At 37.8% G+C, this 19438-nt stretch overlaps 1 protein-coding gene across 13 annotated transcripts in view; it reads right to left on the reverse strand.

Moving 5' to 3' along the window:
- Positions 1–6922: 6922 nt before the first annotated feature.
- Positions 6923–19438, reverse strand: part of PUS10 (pseudouridine synthase 10) — a 56322-nt gene continuing 43806 nt past the window's right edge. For all 13 annotated transcript variants that reach the window (XM_053589421.1, XM_053589425.1, XM_053589420.1 and 10 more), the window contains 7 exons: positions 16753–16809; positions 15561–15637; positions 15413–15468; positions 14023–14140; positions 9998–10140; positions 7901–8000; positions 6923–7384 (listed from right to left, as the gene is read on the reverse strand). In XM_053589421.1, coding sequence (XP_053445396.1) covers positions 7346–7384; positions 7901–8000; positions 9998–10140; positions 14023–14140; positions 15413–15468; positions 15561–15637; positions 16753–16809 — 590 coding nt within the window. In that variant the 3' untranslated portion in view covers positions 6923–7345. The remainder of the gene's footprint in view (positions 7385–7900; positions 8001–9997; positions 10141–14022; positions 14141–15412; positions 15469–15560; positions 15638–16752; positions 16810–19438) is intronic.

Here is a 19438-nt window from a genome sequence, read left to right on the forward strand (position 1 = left end):
TGGTAATCTATTCTTAATTTTGTTTTCTGTTTTCCATAATGGCTGTACTAATTTACATTCCTACCAACAGTGTGCAAGGGTTCTCTTTTCTCCATATCCTCGTCAACATTTTCATCTTTTTGATAATAGTTATTCTATCAGGTATGAGTCAGTATCTCATTGTGGTTTTAATTTGCATTTCTCTGATGGCTTATGATATTGAGCATTTTTAAATATACCTTTTGGCCATCTGTTTATCTTCGAAGAAATGTCTATTCAGGTCATTTGCTCATTTTTTAATCAGGCTTTTGGTTTACTTGGTATTGAGTTGTTAGAATTCCTTATGTTTTTGGATATCAACCCCTTATCAGATATATGGCTTACAGTGTTTTCTCCCATTCCTTAGGTTGTCTCTTCACTCTGTTAATTGTTTCCGTTGCTGTGCAGAAGCTTTTAGTTTGATACAGTTCCATTTGTCTACTTTTCCTTTTGTTGCCTGTGCCTTTGGGATCATACCCTCAAAATCATTGCCCAGACTGATGTCATAAAGCTTTCTCTCTCTGTTTTCTTCTAGTAGTTTCATAGCTTCAGGTCTTCCATTTAAAAGTCGTTTCAAGTTGACTTTTGTATATGGTGTAAGATGAGAGTCTAACTTCATTTTACTGTATATGGCTAACTAGTTTTCCCAACGCTATTTAATAAAGAGACAATCCTTTCCCTATAGCATGGTTGGCACCTTGGTCAAAATTCAGCTGGTTGTAAATGCATGAATTTATTTCTGGGCTCTCTCCATTGGTCTATGTATCTGTTTTTCTGCCAGTACTATGCTGTTTTGGTTAGTCTAGCATCATAGTAGATTTTGAAATCAGGTAGTGTGATGCCTCCAACTTTGTTCTTTTTTTCTCAATTCCTTGGCTATTTGGGGACTTTTTTGATTCCATATAAATTTTAGGATTGTTTTTTCCTATTACTGTAGAAAATATCATTGAAATTTTGGTAAGGATTGCACTGAATCTGTAGATTGATTTGGGTAGTATGGATATTTTAGCAATATTAATTCTTATAATCTATGGACATGGGATAGCCTTCCATTTAATTTTTCTCCAATTTCTTACATCGGTGTTTTATAGTTTTTAACATAGAGATCTTTTGCCTCGGTTAAATTTATTTCTAAGTATTTTGTTTTCTTTGTAGCTATTGTAAATGGTATCATAGTCTTGATTTCTTTTACTGATAGTTCACTGTTTATACAAATACTACTGATTATTGTATGTTAAGTTTGTATCTTGTAACTTTACTGAATTTATTCTAATAGTTTTTTTGGTGGATTATTTTGGGGTTTCTATATATGAGACTGTCATCTTACAATCTATTTCTCCTTTCCAAATTTGGACACCTTTTATTTCTTTCTCTTGCCTAATTGCTCTGGCTAGTACTTCTAGTACTATGCTGAATAGAAGTCGTGAGAGTGGTATACCATGGAATATTATTCAGCCATTAAAAAAAGATGGGGAGTTTACATCTTTTGGATGGAGCTGAAATACGTTCTTAGTAAAGCATCACAAGAATGGAAAAATAAATATCTAATGTACTCCATACTAATATGAAATCAATATATAATCAATTATATGTTCCTAAGAACAATAAAACATGACTATAGTCCAGTTCAGGTGTAGAGGGGAGCAGAAGTGGGGAGGGGGCAGGATGTATGACAGAAGGAGGGAGAGCATAAGGCGGGATCTCACCTAATGTGCACATTGTGAGGGTGTATAACACACCCCTGGGTGAGGGGCTCTTCTACAATTAGAACTTTACCCTGGAAGTGAGAACAATGTAACCTAAATACTATATACTTGTATTAATTTGAATTAAGTTTTTTTTTTTAAAAAAGAAGTTGAGAGTGGAAATCCTTGTTTTATTCCCGATCTTAAAGGAAAGCTTTCACTTTTTCAGTGTTGAGTATGGTGCTGTGAGTTTGTTACATATGGCCTTTATTGTGTTGCCGTACACTCTTTCTATACCTAATTTGTTGAGCGTTTTCATAATTAAAGGATGAATTTTGTCAAATGCTTTTCCTGTGTCTGTTGAGATGATCATATGGTTTTTGTCCTTCATTCTATTAATGTGGTATATCACATTTACAGATCTGTGTTGAACCATCCTCGAATCCCTGAGATAAATCCGCCTTGATCTTGGTGAATAATCTTTTTAATGTGATGTTGAATTTGGTTCGTTCCCTGTTGAAAATTTTTGCATCTGTGGTCATCAGACATACTGGCCTGTAGGGTTGCTTTTTGTTTTTTTTGTTTGTTTGGGGTTTTTTATTGATGTTATGTCCTTTTTATAGAGGAGGGAATTACAAATAAGGGAAAAAACTAGAATAAGGTTGGAATTGGAAGTACTGGTATAAACTCTCATAGCTTTCAGTAAATATAGATTCAAAGATCTATAGATGTATGTGTAGTGTGGGATGTGTGTGTATATATAATTATTTTTGTTCCCCAGCTCCGTTCCATGAGATAGCTTGAGAGCATTAATGCCACAATAGCAGTAAACACACTACCCATCCCTTGGTTTCTAAATACCATTTTCCCCTAAAAGAGACCAGATTTTTTTAGAGAAATAGTCCATTCCAGGGATAGTACAGAAATGAAGATGAGCATGAAATGTGCTTTTTATTTTTTCTTGAGACAGGATCTCACTCTGTTGTTCCAGGCTACCGTGCTGTGGCATCAGCTTGGCTCACAGCAACCTCAAACTCCTGGGTTCAAGAAATCCTCTTGCCTCAGCCTCCCAAGTAGCAAGGATGCCCACCACAATGTCCAGCTAATTTTTCTATTTTTAGTAGAGATGGGTTCTTGCTTTTGCTCAGACTAGTCTTGAACTCCTGAGCTCAAGTGATCCTCCTGCTTTGGCCTCCCCAGAATGCTAGGATTACAGGCGCGAGCTACCTCGCCCAGCCTGGAATGCCTTTTTGTATTATAAAGCAAGAACATCCTCAGAGACTGATGGGGGCACATCAAAAGGACACAGATACCAGTCAAAGGGGCTTCCACTGGCCAAATTAATTAGAAATCAAATAATGTTAACAAATTACCAGGGCGGCACCTGTGGCTCAGTGAGTAGGGCGCCACCTGTGGCTCAGTGAGTAGGGCGCCGGCCCCATATGCCGAGGGTGGCGGGTTCAAACCCAGCCCCGGCCAAACTGCAACAAAAAAATAGCCGGGCGTTGTGGCAGGCGCCTGTAGTCCCAGCTACTCGGGAGGCTGAGGCAAGAGAATCGCGTAAGCGCAAGAGTTAGAGGTTGCTGTGAGCTGTGTGACGCCATGGCACTCTACCCGAGGGTGGTACAGTGAGACTGTGTCTCTACAAAAAAAAAAAAAAAAAAAAAATTACCATACATCAAATAAAATAGTAAGCCACAAGTCCACAGTGATATGAATAAAGGGGAGAGAAGGGAAAGGTCTACCTTTTATTTATTCATTTTGGAGACAGAGTCTTACTTTGTCACCTAGTCGAGTGCCATGGCATCATAGCTCATAGCAACCTCAAACTCCTGAGTTCAAGAAATCCTCTTGTGGCTCAAAGGAGTAAGGTGCTGGCCCCATGTCGGAGGTGGCGGGTTCAAACCTAGTCCTGGCCAAAAAAAAAAAAAAGAAAGAAATCCTGTTGCCTCAGCCTCTCAAGTAGCTAGGACCACAGGTACCAACCACAATGCTCTGGCTATTTTTAGAGACAGGGTCTTGTTCTTGCTCAGGCTGGTCTCCAACTCCTGAAGCTCAAGCCCCTAGCCTCGGTCTCTCAAAGTGCTCGGATTATAGGCCTGAGCCACTGCACTCAGCCCATGGAAGCTCAACCTTTCAATGGAATCCTAACCAATTAATGTATAAGGAATGGTGGAATTACAAACTCTGTATTTGGCAATCATTGTGGTAACTGCCAGGTGAAAATCTTCCATGGATGCTAAAACTAGTGAGTGAAAGCTTGATGGTCTCTCTACTGGATACTTACACAAACAGAAAAAGGGTAACTATAAAAGTGGAGAAGCCCAGTGGATAATAACTTAATCAACCGATTAAAGCCAAACCATCAGAAACTGGGCAAATCAAATACTATGACATCTTATAAAATGCAAGAGGAAGGTAACATCTCTCCTGTGATATTCTTGCCATAAAGCAGTGGTTCTCAACCTTCCTAATGCTGCGGCCCTTTAATACAGTTCCTGTGGGTCGCGACCCACAGGCTGAGAACCGCTGCCATAAAGGTATAACCTGAATCTAATAAGAAGGAAACATTAGGCAAATCCAAATTGAGAAACAGTTTACAAAATAACTGGCCTGAAATCCTCAAAAATGTTTAAAAAAAATAAACAAAAAAAAGGGCAGGACATGGTGGCTCACAGCTGTAATCCAGCCCTGGGAGGCCAAAGCAGGAGCACAAGTTAAGCCCAGGAGTTTGACAGCCTGAGCAACACAGCAAGACCCCCAAACTTTACAAAAAGAAAGGAAAAGAAACAGCTGGGCATTGTGGCTTGCTCCTGTAGTCTCAGCTACTCGGGAGGCAAAGGGATGATGGGATGATCAGCTCAGCCCAGAAGCTGGAGGTTACAGTGAGCTATGGTTGTGCCACTGAACTCTAGCCTGCGTGACAGAAAGAAAACCTGTCTCTTCAAAAAAAGAAAACTAAAATAGTTAAGTAAGGAAAGTCAAATTCTTCCAGATTGGTGGAGACTAAGGAAACATAACTAAATGCAAATTGTGAATACTTGACTATTAAGGACCTGGGTGAGACAACGGGTGAAACTTGACTGGATTCAGTGGATTAGATAATTCTCATATGCTAGTGTTAATTTTGTGATTCTGATACTTAATACTGTTTTTAAGTAGACAAATGTCCTTGTTGGTAGGAATTATATGCTAATGTCTTTGGGATGATGAGGCATCACTGCCTCAGTGGTTCAGGGAAAAAGATTCTTTTTACTTTTCTTGGAACTTTCCTGTAAATTTGAAATTGTTTTAAAATAAAAAAATTAAACATAGAATTATGAAAGTAATATTTTTTCATAAGAGGGTACTGCTTTTTAAAAAATCAGAAAATCTTATGTCAGTTATCTTAAGTGGACTTAAAAATCAAAGAATAGAGCTTCACAAGAAAAGATCTGCCATAGTAAGATGCTTTCCTCTTACAAAATGGAAATTTGACTTCTAAGTTTACTTCACATAGCTTGCAAATGTAACCATTTATCTTACTTGGAAATTTCTCATTCTGTCAACTTTTTTCCTGGACTCTTCTAGGTATTTAGAGTTGATATTTTTCTTAACATTAAACCGCAGATTGTATTTGGGACAAAGAGATACTAAGAAGTACCAAGGGCGCTTTCTCTGGTGTTATGAAAAAGACTTCTAATTTAAACAAACCTTAAAAAAGGAAATCATTAAACTAAAAAATGTTTACATAGGCAAAAGGGAAACCATAGTACTCTCATTACCTGATGTTCCTGGTTCCAACCTATGTTTCAAAGTTACCTAAATGTTTGGAACAAGTATTTACAGCTAATATTTTCTTTTCTTGAAATTTTATATAATCTCAGAAGTTTAAGGAACAGAAGTCTTCTAAGTTTGCTAACGAGCGGTTTCTGATTTTCCATGTTGCAGATCCATTGGCTTCAAAGCTGAGCCAAAAGAAACATGCAAAAGTCTCCTAAATTAATTAAATCTACTTTGTAGTAAAATTTTCCCAGAAACTGAAAATCATCCACACAGAAGTTCTTACCTTTTAAATCAAAAGTTTATTTCTGTTATCCCTTTCCTACTTTCTGACATTGAAAATAGTGAAAAGATTTGCTGTTATTCACATATGAAACACCTGGTTTCAAAGTGGATGGCTGACTTCATGTCAATTAAAACCATTTTCCTCACATCTAAAGTAAATTTTAGTGTCTGTAAACTATGTTTAATATAGAGATGGGAAACAGTGAGTAATCCAATACCATCCACCCCACATATATTCTAAAAAAATCCCTCTAATACTTGAATTAGGGTGATGGAAATTATACTCAAATCTAAAATTTTAATAAGGCTCCTTTCTGAAACTTTCCCCATTTTCTTTAGGTTTAGCCCATTTAATGAGTTTCCTCTTTATAACACCAACTTATGATTAACAAAAGGTAGTTACATGAGATTGTATGAAATATATTTCAGCTATTTTTTGGTAAGCTCCATGATTTGGTATCTAAATTCCAAAAGTCAGTGCTCATGGTTATATGAGTTAAAATGGAAATCTTAGGTGTCCCGTCCTTATGCGCTTAACAGTAGCGTTTAGTAGAAAGACCCCAGAGACCAAGAAACTTGGTCTGTAGTTCTAGTCCTAAATGTAGACATAACTAACAATTTTAGATAAGCATTTAACTTCTACTCTTTGGTTTCCATATCTGTAAAATGGAGATAATATCCTATATACCTTAATAAGATATCAGGATGTTTATAATTGAATATATTTAAGTACTCTGAAATAATCAGTTTACCTTTGTTTGGCAATATTATTATTATTATTTTTTGGCCAGGGCTGGGCTTGAACCTGTCACCTCCGGCATATGGGGCCAGCAACCTATTCCTTTGAGCCACAGGTTGCTGCCCTTGGCAATCTTAATTTTTCAAATTATTACCCCTGGGATTGAAGTTATTAAAGGCACTTGTTTCTCCTTATTTAAAAGTTTTATGGTGATCTCTTATCATAGTATGTTCTTTCCACTTTTCCTCCAAGGGAAAAATGTGTTAATAATTGTAGATTGTCAGAATAGTAATTTGAGATCATTAAGATTTATGACAAATCACATCCAAAAGTACTTATATTGGTAATAGCTTGTTTGAGGCTTACTAGGAAAAATAATTAATGCTGTCGGATTTTCTTTGCTATCTTCGAGCATCATAGGCTACTGTATAAACTAGATATAACTTTTATTCTGATAATTTAAAAAAATTTGAACATGATTTTAAAGATGGTATAACTCTTATGGAGGGAAATCTTGCTGGAAGAAATTACAGCTTCTCAAATTAATAGAAATGTTTGTGTAACTCTCTATGTGAAAGAATTAAGTAACATGATTTCATTATCCATAGTGTGGTTTGTGAGGGTGAGAAAGGGAATGAGAAAAATCATAAAACATCCTAGGAACAATTTAACACAAAACACACATATGTATATAGATCCTGAGATGTTACAACAAATTTTAAAAATGTATAGATCAACATGATCCAAATGGTTTCCAAGTCACCATTTGTGGGTAAACGACCATTTTACACTGTGTGCTCCATGGATGTCCACATCATCCCAGGGAAACCCTGCTCTTTGTCTCCAAATTTGAAAGCTAGTCGTCCAGAGCAGGTGGCCAGTCAACATCAACAGACTAGAAGGGAGAAAACAAGTCAGTAAAACAGATATCACTGTCCTGGTAATCATGTGCAGGTAATGTTGTATAAATTTAATAGTTTTGACATAATGTAACCAAAGAAAGTGCATTTGAAGAAAAAAGGTATTGAATTCCACAGTTAAAGACTCAAATCCATGCTATAAATTCTGGGGTCTGAGAACTTCTGAAATTAAGTACCAGTATTTGGTTTCTCAGCTGGTTATGAAATTGTGCCTTGTGACTGGTAAGATAAATTTAAAATTTTAAAATATTGTTTACGGGTAAAGTAGCAAACAGTAAATTAGCTATATGTTTGCAAGGAACATAAATGAGACCATGAATTTGTTTTAAAAAATAAAATACTAAAGACAGTCCCTCCCTGCAATACAATGTTCCTGTGAGATTTTGTCAATCACCTATGAAGGTAAGTAATGCTATTTGGCTTAATGTGAAAGAGCATAACTTTGGCTGAATTCACTTTGCAAATGTACATTCCACAGTAAAAAGGTTTACCTCAACATCCAGCTCAAGAATGTCTGCAGTCACATTCATCAGAGAGCCAATGTTTGGCTTAGTTCTCCCAAAGTCTCCATGTACAAACTCTTTGATGTAGCTGGAGTTTGTTTAAGGAAAAAAATGAAGATAGCGTGCAGTACCAACTGTTTGGTGAGTTTTGATAAGTGAAAGGGAAATAATAAAGTAGAAATATTACTAAAGGGAGGTCATTTCTGAGCTCTGAGTTGCGTGTTTTAGAAAATAAGTTACAGCAAGCTGGTTCCTACGCTAGGCTAGTGGCCAACATCAAGACCTGGGACTTATATTTACATAAAACTTACCAAAAGTCATGACTTCCTTTTTTTCTTAGCTCAACTACAAGTGCCCAGATTTGGGTATGGATTTTTTAAATTACCTATAGTACAACATTTAAAAAACAACTATTTCGGGCAGCACCTGTGGCTCAAGGAGTAGGGCGCCGGTCCCATATGCCGGAGGTGGCGAGTTCAAACCCAGCCCTGGCCAAAAAAAAAAAAACAACTATTTCTTCTTTCTCACAATTTCCCTTTAATCATCTTTCTGGTCCCATTTTTTTAATAATGGCAACTGGCATCTGCCAGATGGTAGGGTCTATAGGATCACATACAGAGTAACCTCAGTGATACAGCTTTCCCTGTAACATGACCCAGTGGCAACAGGATGGAAGAGACAATGAGAATAATGATTTAGTCTCACGGAAGGCCCTTCAGAAGGATTATCAAAGGACCTATGTTCTAGTATTTGCTAATGTGGTTAACAAGAGAACTAAGTGATTTTTCTCTTATGTCTTATATCTCCTTCATAAGTCTTTAAATTTGGAAGTCAATGACTAATTTTGGAGCCTGTTCTTAATAAGATTATTATTCCTTACACAGGACTCTATTGCAGCCTTGACAGTAGTTATCTAAAATAACATTTTTGCCAACATTCAGTAAAAACACAGCATCATGTTGTGTTACCTATAAACCAGCATTTAGTATAAAATGTTTAATAGAATTTGAATCAGAAAAATTTATTCCCAGATGATAAATAAATCAACACTGTAATAGGTTGATATCTTCACTTTATGATCGTTTACCTTCATCAAATGTTTTGACTCAAAACGTAAAACTTGGAGTTTATGGAGTTTAATGGCTTTTGGTGATTAAAACTTGCTCTTTTTCTTATATATATAAATACATCATTAGTTTTATACCATTTAGAACATGTTAATCACTTTATACTATTGGATCACAAAATAATATAAAACCAAGAAATAAAAAGTAAGAATACCTTTGAAAAGTAAACTAAAGCTAAGACTTCAGGAGCTCCCTGATATACTTTAATCAGCAACTCAGTTCTGATACAAAACTTCACATGACCTGGAACTTACCAATACCATACAAGTCAGGTTAGGGTATAAACAAATTATCGGCCATGGACTGTGGATATGTTTAACTCTGATCTCAGCCTTTCATTTATAACAGTCAAAACTCTGCAGTCTTTGAAAATGGCTCAGTTGCCGGCATAGTATTACTGTCAACCAAGTTTATGTGGCTCAAACAAAGGTTATGTAATCTGAAATGTTTTGTTTTTTACACAAGGCATATAAAGAAAGAATATTCTCTGTCGTACTGGGGCAGTGGCTGAGTACGGCTAAGATGAGGATGTAAAGTAGCACCATTCCCATCTATTGCCTGCATTTAGTCATTTGGGGCAAGTGGTCGAAATGCTGAAGGAACCTAAATATGGAAATGAACATATGACTTACAAAAAATATAAAAACAGCAAATGAATCAATCAAAAGTATTTTCTGAGTATTTATAATGTGCTCAGCACTGTGTAAGACACTATAATTATGTGAAACAGAGATAACTTTAAAGCTGACAATGAATTGACTGTCAACCCAGGGTTTAAAATGTCATTTTGAAAAACAGATTTAATGGGAAAAAACACCTCAAACCAAAAAAAAAAAGGATTATACTCCAATATAATCCTTTCCCTAGTATCTCTTAGACCTGATGGAACCTATTTATCTAGGGCACTATTAACTCTTCCAGTAGGGTTCCGGCTGCAAGGCAGAAGGGGGAAGGATACGTTCCAGCTTGCGTTTTCAGATAGAGGCGGAAATGGTGGGCATCCACGTAGTGTGTCTCCATGAAGTGAATGACCCGAGTTCTCACAGCCAAGGGTCTTCGGTGAAGGACTCGTAGAGGAGTTTTCTGGTCAATCTTTAGGTCCTAAAGATTATGATGCACAACCACAGAGTTAGAGCTTTGTCACCTAGTAAAGCCTGTCTTAGACTTCCTTTGTCATCCAGAGCTTACTACAGATATCTTATTAAAGGACGTCATCTATCATTGTGAGCGTAGAAACTACCTAATATTACAATAAATTGTATTCTCTTAGGTTCAAACTGTGGGATTTATCATGATCTACCCCATAATTACTCATTCTTTGTGCCCTAGTAGGCTCACCATTAAAAAAGGGCCTTGAAGTCAATGGTCCTCGAAGTCTGTCTGGGTCTAATATAGAACAAACTGGTTAGATGCCTGCAGTTCCATCCTGCCCCTTACCTCCGCAGGGCTCTTGTAGAGGGCAGTGTTCTTACCTTTGCTTTCTAGCCCAACAGAATAACCTACCAGTGGGGATTTCAGGCTGGGGAGAGAAATAGTCTCATTGCAGAAGATAGGACATCAGCGCTTGTCCATACGAGCAGTTTGCATGTTTTAGAGAAAGTATACTTGCTCGGGGGCTAGATTTTTTGTTTGGAGGGGTTTAGTTATACAAAGGATATATCTAGAAACACTGCATCGCTAATAAGGATGACATTTCAATACAATAATTACAAATAAGTGTGCACAATAAACCAGGACCTCTCAATATTTATTATCCTAGCTTGTGAATAATATTAATACTGTATGTCTTTTATATTTCAGATTTTTTAGGGACGCAGGTTCTTTTGTTTTGTTTTTTTGAGACAGAGTAACCCTGGATTGAGTGCCATGGTGTCATCATAGTCCTAGCAACCTCAAACTCTTGAGCTCAAGTGATCCTCTTGCCTCAGCCTCCCTAGTCAGCTAGGACTACATGTATGTGCCACCACCACACGTAACTAGTTTTTCTATTTTTAGTAGAGTCAGGGTCTCACTCTTGCTGGTCTCTGAATTCCTGGGCTCAAGCAATCCACCAGCCTTGGCCTCCCAGGGTGCTAGGATTTCAGGCCTAAGCCACCATGCCCGGCCTCCCACCCCACCTGAAATTAGTCTTTATTAAAGATTTTTCTTTATGTCACAAGATACAAATTCTTTTTAAAAAGTGGTTAATACTGCAAAAGGTCAATAATTCCAAATTTTAAAAATAGATATTGGACTTAACTAGAGATGTAGGTTCTTAAGAACTGAATTCTCTGCAGTTTCTTGTTGGAACAACTCTTCCTACAGGATTAGTGAATGCCTGAAGGAAAGGTTTCTGTCTGGTCTCCCACCTATCAAGTTCTCCAACAAGAAAGAAGGCAAGTTCTGACAAACACCACATTTGAAAGTGTGTGATTGCTTTTATCAGCAGTGATTCAGTGGCCCTTCCCATCTCTGTGGTTTTTATGATTCCGTATTACTTTGCTTTTAGAAGCATTTTGTTTTGATGAAATAAGCTATTTCCACAAGCTGTCTTTTTATGGCCAGAAGGACCAAAAAATCAAGGACAAGGCTGAACTCTTAAGAAATCTACTAAGACATGGCCTCCACTTTAGAGTACAGCAATAGCTAGCTAAGAGTGCTCTTCTTCCCACACCTTTCTTTACTTCTAGCGCCCTTCCTAGTACTCTGACCCTGAGCCAGTGGGTGGAAACACCAACTGAGCTGCTATACTGCTGCCAGCATAACACTCAGATCAACACACACACTCACATCTTTTTTGGTCGGTTTTTAGCCAACAAAAGGAAACCATTTATTTGAACATTACACTCTGCTGTTCCCATACTGCTGAATTTTCAGAAATATGCACATGTACTTTTTTTCTTAAAAGTAGGTTGCTCTTAAAAAAGAGGGGACAGGTAGTAAATTTGAAGTGACTTTTTCTTAAAATGGGGAAGTAGGTCAGTTTTCTGTTTTTTTTTTTTTATAGGAATATTTAGAAACTATGAAAGCATTATTAGAAATCAGCTAATTGTGTCTGTCTACTTGGGTGTGGACCCTTAAAATAGACCCTTTCACCACTTAGTCTGTACCTATAAAAATCATCTTTTAGTACTATTTCTCAGTTAGTTCAATGGCTGCCCTCAAAGTGTGAATCTATTTTTTAAAATCAGTTTATTTTCTCCCCATGATATTCTCAATGACTTGCATACATGAGAGGGAATATTATTTCAGAATCTGTTTTGAAATCTTAAAGATATCTGTCCATCATCCTAAAGGCTGAAAAGCCAAAGGACCTTAGATAGAGAACCACGGAAGCTGAGAAGTGAAGGGCCACTGTAGGATAGTCAGACCCACATTTTACAGATGCATTTCTCTAAGCAGGTGAATGACTTTTATGTCATCACCAAAATGCTCATAAACACTATTCTGCACTTCACTTTTTTTCATTATGTCATGGGTGTTACTACAAGTCACAGGTGTAGACGTACCTATTTTTTTCTAACACTTTACACATATATACACACTAATATATTAAATAGGATCATAGGCCATTTCTGGTTTGCAATAGCTCTATAATATTCCAGTTTATTCTATCATTTTCTTATTGAAGGATATTGTTTCTAGTTTTTGTTGATTTTGCCACTTTGAACAAAGTCAATAAACATCATTGTGTATGTATCCTTATGAATGGAATTTTATTTCTATAGAACAGATTGTCAGTAGAAGACCAATATATTTTAAAATTTTATGGTCATTGCCCCATGTTCCAAAAAGATTAGAACACTCTGCATTCCTATTGACACTGTGTGCAACTGTCTTTCTCCTCCCTGCCAATCCACTGAGGTATCAATAATTTAAAGGGAATAAAGCAACGACTTCTAGTTACTTTAACCCAGAGGTGGTGGAACATCTTTTCAAATGATTCTTGACCATTTATAGTTGCTCATTTTTCAGCTGCCTGTTCATATCCTTTGTCCATTTTTATCTATTGTGTGTCTGTATTTTTCTTTATTTATTTTTGAGACAGAGTCTCACTACATAGCCCTTGGTAGAGTACCATGGCATCACAGCTCACAGCAACCTCAAACTCTTGGGCTTAAGCGATTCTCTTGCCTCAGCCTCCCAAGTAGCTGGGACTACAGGCGCCCGCCACAACGCCTGGCTATTTTTGTTGCAGTTGTCATTGTTGTTTAGCTGGCCCAGGCTGGGTTCGAACCCGCCAGCCTTGGTGCATGTGGGTGGTGCCGTAACCACTATGCTAGGGAGCCAAGCTGGTGTCTGTATTTTTCAAGATAAGAAACCCTATTTATGGTATCTGTTGCCATAGAATTTGTTTTCTTCATAATCATCTGTATGTATATACAGACGTGTGTGTTTCAAGCATACCATATCATCCTCTCTATTCTCTATATCCTATTTTTTCCCCCTCTTAGCACTTATTAGGAACATAATTTTTAATGGTTGGATAGTAATAGTCCATTGTACCGATGAGCCATAATATTAAACCAGTCCCTCTCAGTAGGTCCTCTAGATGATTAGAAAATATTGCCAATTTAAACAACATTGTGCTAACTATATGTACCTTTGTGCCCATTTATACACATTGGTTGCATCTGAGAGTAAATTTTCTTTACAGAAAGAGGTGGAGGCAGGTGACATGCTCATGTGAAGGAAAACTTAGTGTGTGCCCAAATGTATGTGCTTTAGGTGTACGATCACATTTTATTCATGTACTTAATCTCATCATCAATTCTATTAGATAAGCCTTATTTTATATTTGTTTTTTACAGATAACCAAATATTATAAAGAGCATTGCTGAATATTTTCTATGTGGTACCCAGCAAAGTTTCATGGGATTTGAAACTAGGTATCACAGACCCCAAAGCCCATGCTCTGTAACTTGCTGGTAATAAACTATAAGATAATGGATTCTTTTATAGGCAATAGAAAAATAAAATAAAGGATAAGAGCACTTGGACTACCTTTATTTCATTTAGGAATTCAATGTCTTTCTTCTGTATTGCTTTATTTGTCCATATTAAGGCACTATAGGTCTTGGTCTTTTCTTCTTCGCCTTCTTTCATATGTCCTATTGCCTCTCTAAACAGAAACATAAAAAAAATTGTCTGAATATGTTAAATACATACAAATTGCCCCAAATTTCTTTCTTTAAAATAGCTTTAAAGACATATAATTTATATATAATTTCCCCATTTTAACTGTCTAATGATTTCTAGCATGTTTTCAGAGTTGTGCAGCTATCACCACAATCTAATTTTATAATTTCATCACTCCCCAAAAGAAACTTCATATCCATTAGTATCACTTCCCATTCTGTTTTTCTCCCCATCCCTAGCCAACTACTAATTGACTTGCTGTCACTATAGATTTCCCTTTCTTTTTTGTTTTCTTTCCTTTGTTTCCTTACTTTGTTGCCCTCAGTAGAGTGCTGTAGTGTCATAGCTCACAGCAACTTCAATGCGCTCAAGTGATTCTCTTGCTTCAGCCTCCCAAGTAGCTGGGTACAGGTGCCCACCACAATGCCCACCTATTTTTGGAGACAGGGTCTTGCTCTTGCTCAGGCTGGTCTTGAACTTGGGAGTTCAGACAATCCACCTACCTTGGCCTCCCAGACTGCTAGGAGATTTCCCAGTTTTAAACATTTTATATGAAATAGAATCATACAGTATGTGGTATTTTTTGTAACTACTTTTTTATTGCATAATGATCTCAAGTTTCATCCATGTTGTAGCACGTATCAGTATTCCATTCCTTTTTATTACCAAATAATATTCCTTTATAGAGCTATACCACATTTTGTTTATCCATAGATATTTGCATAGTTTCTATTTCTTTGCTATTATGAAAAATGCTACTATGAACACTCACATACATGCCCTTGTGTAGACGTATGTCTTTCATTTCTCTTTCAAGTATAGTATCTAGAAGTGGAATTGCTGAGTCATATGGTTACTTTATGTTTAACCTTTTGAGAGAAATTGCCAAACTTTTCCCAAGTGGTCACACTTATAATCCTACCAGCAAGATATGGGGGTTCCAATATCGCCACCTTCTCCCCAGCACTTGTTATTTTCTGTCTTTTTGATGATAACCACCCTACTGAGTGTGAAGTGGGATGTCATTGTGGCTTTGATTTGCATTTCCCTAATGACTTACGATATTGAACATTTTTTCACGTGTTCATTGGTTATTCATATATCTTCCTCAGAGAAGTGAATACTTAATCATTTCCCCATTTTTATTTTGGTTGTTAGTGTTCTTTAAATATTCTGCATATAATCCCCATATTAGATATGTGATCTGCAACCAAAATTTCCTTTCTGAAATCATCTCCAGTGAGTCTATCCTTACCTTGTGACGAGCTGCAAGTCACGTACTTGGATTTTGTTAGAAGACTTATTAATTTTCTGTAGTAGCAGAAAAAGAAAAACAATTAGCACTCTAGCTCAGTTAGAGAGTTGCAGAAACATGACGATTTCCATGTCATGAAGCGGTTTACCTGCTGAAGTTCCTTAATTTCTTGTGAAGTGAAATGTACTCTATGAGGATTCACCAGCTCAATTGCAAAGGGCCTTCCTGGCAGCACACACCCCGTCATGAAACAGAAACGTGTTGATGGAGTTAACATTTGGGCTAATGCAAGAGCGTTAGGAGGTGTGAAAAACGGGTTGAGCTCTAGAGGACTGAAAGTTTAGTGACATGACTACATCTGGGGAAGGGAAGCATGTGTGAAAAGAATCAAGGGGGTGGGGGTTGGGGGCTGCTAACCCCCAGCACAGGCAATATGTGAAAATGACTTTTCCCAAAGGTCCTTAAACAAGCCTGTGTTAATTACAAAATAAAATTCAAATAACCACTAATTAACTCGGTTACACTTATGTAACATTGTCACATGCAGCAATGTCCTACTGAAATCCATCCCCCTACCCTAATCCACTAGGGAAATGGAAAGGCTGTGATCTGTGAGAGGAAGGACTACAAATCTCAAATGGTTCTGGATTAACTCTCATCATCTTGTAATGCAACAAGGTGAAAAAGAGAAATGCAGGCTAAGAGAGTAGAATCACTTTTTTTTTTTGAGACAGAGTCTTATTATGTTGCCCTTGGTAGAGTGCTGTACTGTCATAGCTCACAGCAACCTCAAACTCTTGGGCTTAAGCGATTCTCTTGCCTCAGCCTCCCAAGTAGCTGGGACTACAGGTGCCCACCACATCACCCGGCTATTTTTGTTGTTGTTGTTGTAGTTGTCATTGCTGGTTAGCAGGCCTGGGCCAGGTTCGAACTTGCCAGCCCCGGTGTTATGTGGCCCGCGCACTAACCACTGAGCATAGGCGCCAAGCCTAGAATCACTTTTTAAATGAAGATGTTCATTTTTAAAACTGTACCAGTACCTCTGAAATGTTACTAAATGGAACAATTAATAATCAAACTTTTGAAAATAATCGGGCCCTTTGTTGTTAATACACATAGAAGTCCCTTATAATCTACAGGTATATAAAAAGAATGGCCTATTAAGACATATGTCATACAATTTATATAGTAGCTCCATAATCCACAAAGTTTCCTATCTTGGAGAAGCTTGGGGCCCTGCTCATTTTGGTTTTGCCTAAGTAACTACAGTAAGCCTGCTGTCTGGAAAGGGTGATAATAGTAAAGTTAGTTCTAATGAGGTGATGCTGCTACAATCTTACCATTTCCTAATGTTCTCACATCTACATCTTCTCTTCCAGAGGATGAAAAATTAAAACCTTTAGACAGATAAAGAAAAAAAAAAATCAGAGACATAATAGCCCTAAGACATATTTGTTCCTAACCTTTGGAAGAAACCCAATTTAAGGTCTTGAACAATCTACAAGAGAATCCCAGGGGATAGTCATCATTCTACCTTTAATCCCACTCTCCACGAAAAATAGTAATGATAATAATAAACACCATTTATTGAGAACTTACAGGAAACTGGGTTAAAAATTGTGTATATATTATTTTATTTAATCCTTAGTATAACATTAAGAAATAGAAATTAAATAAAAGAACATCAACCTTCAGAAAGGTAATTTTCTTTCTTTTTTTTTGTAGAGACAGAGTCTCACTTTATGGCCCTCGGTAGAGTGCCATGGCATCACACACAGCTCACAGCAACCTCCAACTCCTGGGCTTAAGCAATTCTCTTGCCTCAGCCTCCCGAGTAGCTGGGACTACAGGTGTCCGCCACAACGCCCAGCTATTTTTTTGTTGCAGTTCAGCCAGGGCCGGGCTTGAACCCGCCACCCTCGGTATATGGGGCCGGCGCCTTATCAACTGAGCCACAGGCACCACCCCAGAAAGGTAATTTTCTAATGATTAAATGGCAAAGCTAGGTGTTTCTGATGTCATAGTCAGAACTCATCATCCCATGTCACAATTCCATGGAAAAGCCAAAGGCAGAGCACTATTTGGAGGAAAGTCCCACCACCACCACCACTATAAGCTTATAGGGAAAACTCATTGTCTTTATTTCTTTCCTTAAAGCAAAACAAAACAAAGAAAAACATTTATTTAAGATTAGAACTTTATAAAGAGGAGAAAAAAAAGGTTTGACTCTAAAAGCAAATTCTTTATATGTATAATCAAACCTAAACTGAAAGCCACTGGCCGGGCGTGGTGGCTCACGCCTATAATCCTAGCACCCTGGGAGGCCAAGGTGGGTGGATTGCTTGAGCTCAGGAGTTTGAGACCAGTTTGACCAAGAGCAAGACTCCACCTTTAAAAATAGCTGGGCATTGTGGCGGTTCCTATAGTCCCAGCTACTTGGGAGGCTGAGGCAAGAGAATTGCTTGAGCCCAAGAGTTGGAGGTTGCTATGAGCTACGACTCCACAGCACTCTACCCAGGGTGAAAAAGTGAAAACCAGTGCACACTCTAAGATAAATGGGTCATCACAGACTAAAAGCTGCAAATATTGGAAGAGAAAATGGTTAAATTAAACAACAACAAAAGTTACACAGCTTTCATAGATATAGAACTAGGTCAGCCAGGTAGGGAGTAGGATTCTGTGACTACGGTCCCACAGAATCTTCTATTCTGTTTATACTCTAATATTATATTACTAATAAACCTATAGCAATATCAGCCGCCTTGAGTCAGAACTAAGAGACTCGAGATGTAGCATTAAAGATGGAAGGCTATAGCTAAATGGCACTTGGGAAGCTGAAGATACAGACTCCCTGGAGGCTATGGTGTGTCCTATCCCTGCCAACCTCCAGCTCCTGATCAGCCATGTCGGGGAACCAGGTGGTCCACAGCAACTAAACCAGAACCCATGACTAGAAGGGGTGAAAAGGACAAACAGACCTCAAAGAGTTAAGCCTACCAGTTATGGCTAACTCAGGCCAGAAATACTAAATTCATAAAACAGCCCATAAAATTTCCCATAAATTCCAGGCTATCAGTAAGAAGGAAGTACAGAAAGCCAGGCTCTTGAGAAGGCCACAGAAGCATAAAATCCAGACTAAGGCAAAAGGGGTATTTACCATATCTTTTAGAAAAATGAGAATTAAGGAAACTTCCTTGGATCCTAGTAAGGAAATGATAAAAATGTGGGGGACAGACTTTAAACTTTATTAGTGTACAATTAAGAATAATTAGCTGACAAAAAAGGAAAAGGAGCCACTGCCCTAAGTATTAATAATTTCAAACTTGGGCGGCGCCTGTGGCTCAGTGAGTAGGGCACCGGCCCCATATGCCGAGGGTGGCGGGTTCAAACCCGGCCCCGGCCAAAATGCAACAAAAAAATAGCTGGGCGCTGTGGCGGGCGCCTGTAGTCCCAGCTGCTCAGGAGGCTGAGGCAAGAGAATCACGTAAGCCCAAGAGTTAGAGGTTGCTGTGAGCCGTGTGACGCCACGGCACTCTACCCGAGGGCGGTACAGTGAGACTCTGTTTCTACAAAAAAAAAATAAAATAAAAAAAATAATTTCAAACTTAAATTCAGCTTAAGATTTAGTTGAGTTTTTTAAACTCACATTATGCTTTGCATTATCCCACTAAAAAACAAAATCTAGGTCAAGAATGGTCAGAAACTATAAGCGGTTCAGCTGAAATGCAGTGGCCTTTGTATGCAGGGCACATAGACAATGGGGCTGAAAGAAGAGCAGAGCCCAGATGATGAAAGCCCCAGAATCCCAGAAAATCAAATTAAGTACTTTGGACTTGATCTTGTAGCTAGTCATTGACTGGTTTTTTAGCAGGGAATTGACATTTATCAATAAGTAAAATAATAAATATATCAGGGGAAAATTTTTTGACACATTTATTTTAAGAATGTGTCAAAATTTATTACTCATTAACTTAGTAATTAGCAAGTGGATCATATGTTTCAGTGTGAAATGACTGAGAAACAAGT

Source organism: Nycticebus coucang, chromosome 4 (assembly GCF_027406575.1).
Source record: "Nycticebus coucang isolate mNycCou1 chromosome 4, mNycCou1.pri, whole genome shotgun sequence".
Lineage (NCBI taxonomy): Eukaryota > Metazoa > Chordata > Mammalia > Primates > Lorisidae > Nycticebus > Nycticebus coucang.